This window comes from Primulina huaijiensis, chromosome 8, assembly GCF_012295235.1.
Source record: "Primulina huaijiensis isolate GDHJ02 chromosome 8, ASM1229523v2, whole genome shotgun sequence".
NCBI classification, from domain to species: domain Eukaryota; kingdom Viridiplantae; phylum Streptophyta; class Magnoliopsida; order Lamiales; family Gesneriaceae; genus Primulina; species Primulina huaijiensis.
The window spans coordinates 694,365-697,651 of NC_133313.1; the positions used below are offsets into that span (position 1 = coordinate 694,365).

General features: G+C 36.2%; 1 protein-coding gene across 1 annotated transcript; it reads left to right on the forward strand.

The window, feature by feature from the left end:
- The first annotated feature begins 703 nt into the window (after positions 1–703).
- Positions 704–2,965, forward strand: LOC140982186 (uncharacterized protein At2g39795, mitochondrial-like). The gene is made up of 3 exons (XM_073448602.1): positions 704–1,059; positions 1,976–2,319; positions 2,585–2,965. The coding sequence occupies exons 1-3, from the start codon at positions 790–792 to the stop codon at positions 2,748–2,750; spliced, it is 780 nt and encodes a 259-aa protein (XP_073304703.1). The 5' UTR covers positions 704–789; the 3' UTR covers positions 2,751–2,965.
- Positions 2,966–3,287: the final 322 nt, after the last annotated feature.

Consider the following 3,287-nt stretch of genomic DNA (forward strand, 5'->3'; position numbering starts at 1 on the left):
TTCTACCATAAGTTCATTTTTTTTCCAAAATAAATCCAAATGTTATGACTTTATTTATTTTTATCTTTTTGACTACGATATCAATTGTATGACCAAATGTTTGTCGTTTTATCAAAAGATAGTACAACTCAAATCTTTTGACCCATAAAGCAATCTAAAAGCCAAGTTTGGATCTTTTTTCTAGTATGAACAATTATTACATCACCACATTCTTATAATATATTTTCTATTAAAACATAATTTTTCGATATAATCATTATATGATTCAATACACGTCTCGATTATGTTAGTTCGTCATTCAGTTATTATGATTTTTTAAAAGTAAATGGAATTCTGTTTTGGTGAAAATGGATTCCTCCCGTTACTCGAAGGGGAAGTTGGTGAAAAATCCTCAATCAAAACATTTCTTGGGGTTCACTCCCTACCCACAAAATTGTGGTATTATGTCATACAAATTGTGGTACACTTCATGTGGAAATGTGGTACACTTCATGTGGAAATGTGGTACTAAAAAAGTACCCAGGGACTGAACACTAAAAAAAACGACGGCTGGGGACTGATCCCCAATTTCCCGTTACTCGAATTCTGTGTAATTATTTTAATGAATTTAATCAATTAAAAAATAAATTTGATTATTTTTTGTAATTATTTTTATAAATTTAATTAATTCAAAAATAAATCTGATTATATGACGTCTGAGAAGTGCAAATATGAGTGGACAAAGAAACCCACCCTAAACCCTAAACCTTTCCCCATTTCCTCTCCAAAACCCTCTCAAGCACCGAAAAAATGGCTCTCACCAACGTGCTTAGACGATCTGCTTCAAGATTTGCAACATTGATCCTCAGTCACAAGCATCTCCGCCACAATCACCACCACATCTCGGCCCTGTTGGCCTCTGTCAACGACCGTGCGTGGGGAATGTCGCGAAATCTCCTGCAGCAGTCATTTCCGTCATTTCTTCACCGCTACTCCACCAAGCCCAGCTCTGACGAATCACTGCTACGAGTAATCGAGTCAGAGATTAAGTGTGCCGTGGAGTCTCAGGAGGAGGATCAGGTCTATTTTTTTACGAATAGTAATAGAAATTGAAATCGTGTATGTTTGGTTGCTCCGTTATGGTGGAATTGACTACGGATCATGTTTATGTTTAGTTTCTTTTGATTTGTTACACTATGGGTTCCTTTCTTGGAGAAGAGGTTTTCTTTTTTTTTTGTTTTTTTACCAAATGGGTCCCCCCGTGTTCCTTTCTTTGTGAACTGGGTTCTTGCTCCTTTTGATCTTGCGAAGTGGGTTCTGATTTATAATAATTTGTATCTTTTTCGTTGTTTTTGTGAAGATTTCTGTGTGTAACGTTCTGTGTGTCATTTGATATAAAGATGAAGTGATGTTGATTGTTGAATGATTTCAAAGGGTCAACTACCTGACTTTTATTTTTTTCACTTGTTGTTCTCAACGATCTGTTATGGTCTTATTTCTTAGATCCATTTCTGTTGAGGGTTTGTTGAAGTAAAACTTTATACAACTATCATCATGACCCATTAGTCCACTGGATGGAAAATGTAGTCATAAGGTTTAATAGGTTGGGGATGTTTGATTGTATGAATTTATTTACCTTAAAATATTCGCTCTATTGTTTGTTGTGACTGTCTTTATGGAGCCGCACCTGAGTTGTTTCTGCAATAAAGTCAAGATTCTACTCTTTTAGTATGAGCTGAACATCTTGGGTGAAGGGTGAAGGTAGTCTCCAAGATACAACACTTTCATTGGCTTTTACTTTAACTGAGGTTTTACATTATCTTGTCATTATACGACATCAGATTTTATTGTGGATGACTGCTTTAGTATCTCTAGGTGTAATTTATTTCTTTCTATCCAGATAATTGAAAGCAAAAAAGATCATTGTTTTCCCTTGTGTTTGCAACATTTGACAATTTGAACCATCATGGTTCTCTCATGTCCAATTGTTTTACAGGCTGAGGAGGTTCCACAGGGTTTCCCTTTTAAAATTCAAGACCATCCCGGACGGCAGACTGTGACGCTAACCAGAGAATATCAAGGTGAAACCATATCTGTCGAAGTTCACATGCCTGACGTTATTACTGGTCAGCAGGATGATGCCGATGACAATAATGATGAAGGGGAGGAGAGCGCAAGCCAGCCTAGTATACCATTAGTAGTTCAAGTTTCCAAGAGTAGAGGACCCTGTCTCGAGTTTAGTTGTACTGCTTACCCTGATGAGATTGCAATCGACAGCTTGTCTGTCAAAGATCCCGAAACTGCTGAGGATGAAATACCATATGAAGGACCCGACTTCTCGTAAGTTTCACATTCTTCTCTGCATGATATTTTTTCTTAGCGCAGATTAGTTTTTTCATTTGGTGGAAGGGTCACAACCGTATCAATGTATTATAATGAAAGATAAAAATTCAAGTGAAATTTCGCATACAAGTTTCTTATTTTAAGTTGAGGGGTATGGAATGCCCCTACTTGTCTACCACTCTTCCGGCTGGGTCTACTCCTCCTTTATGATTGGTGGTTTGTGACTTCTGGTGATATGCTAATGTCTCCCGTGTTTTTTTAGGGATTTGGACGAGAACTTGCAGAAGGCTTTCCACAAGTATCTGGAGATCAGGGGAATTAAGCCCAGCACAACCAATTTCCTGCATGGTTACATGGTCGACAAGGACAGCAAAGAGTATATAACATGGTTGAAGAACCTAGAGAAGTTCATTAAAGCAGGAACCTAGAGAAGTTCATTAAGACGCATAAATTTTACCAGTTTTTGAGGGATTTTTTTATGAGCAAGTATTCCAGTATTATGATTTAGGATCTTCAAATTTAAAACGTTGATGAACTGAACTACTTAGTTACCAAACTATGAAAATTTCAGTTGGTAACTGTAATTTGAATGGTTAACTGAAGTCTTGCAATGAAGCTTTATTTTGCAAATTTGGATAACTGATTTCGATTTAATTTGCTAACTTGCAACGCATTCACCATATTCAGGTACTATGAATGTTCTTATACCTTCTTTCGTCGTTCAAATTAACTTGTTTCATATGATTCAGTAATCAAGTCAAGCACAACCATTTTTATGAGCCAGTGTGGTGTACAAGGCCTTATCGTGTTCTTCATGTTATGCATCATGAAATATTAAAGAAAATGCAAAAGTTACATTGTTGATTATCTCCTTTCTTTGTTATTTTATGATATGTTAAACAATTATTCTCTGTTTATAAATTATGCAACAGTGTACTGATCTTTTCTCGTCATTTTTGCGTGAC

What these genes read in the sequence shown, in the direction of transcription:
- LOC140982186 (XM_073448602.1), top strand. Translation starts at nt 790, where the DNA reads ATGGCTCTCACCAACGTGCTTAGACGATCTGCTTCAAGATTTGCAACA. An exon ending in AGTCTCAGGAGGAGGATCAG is followed by an intron (nt 1,060 to 1,975) that starts GTCTATTTTTTT and finishes ATTGTTTTACAG; the next exon opens with GCTGAGGAGGTTCCACAGGG. An exon ending in TATGAAGGACCCGACTTCTC is followed by an intron (nt 2,320 to 2,584) that starts GTAAGTTTCACA and finishes GTGTTTTTTTAG; the next exon opens with GGATTTGGACGAGAACTTGC.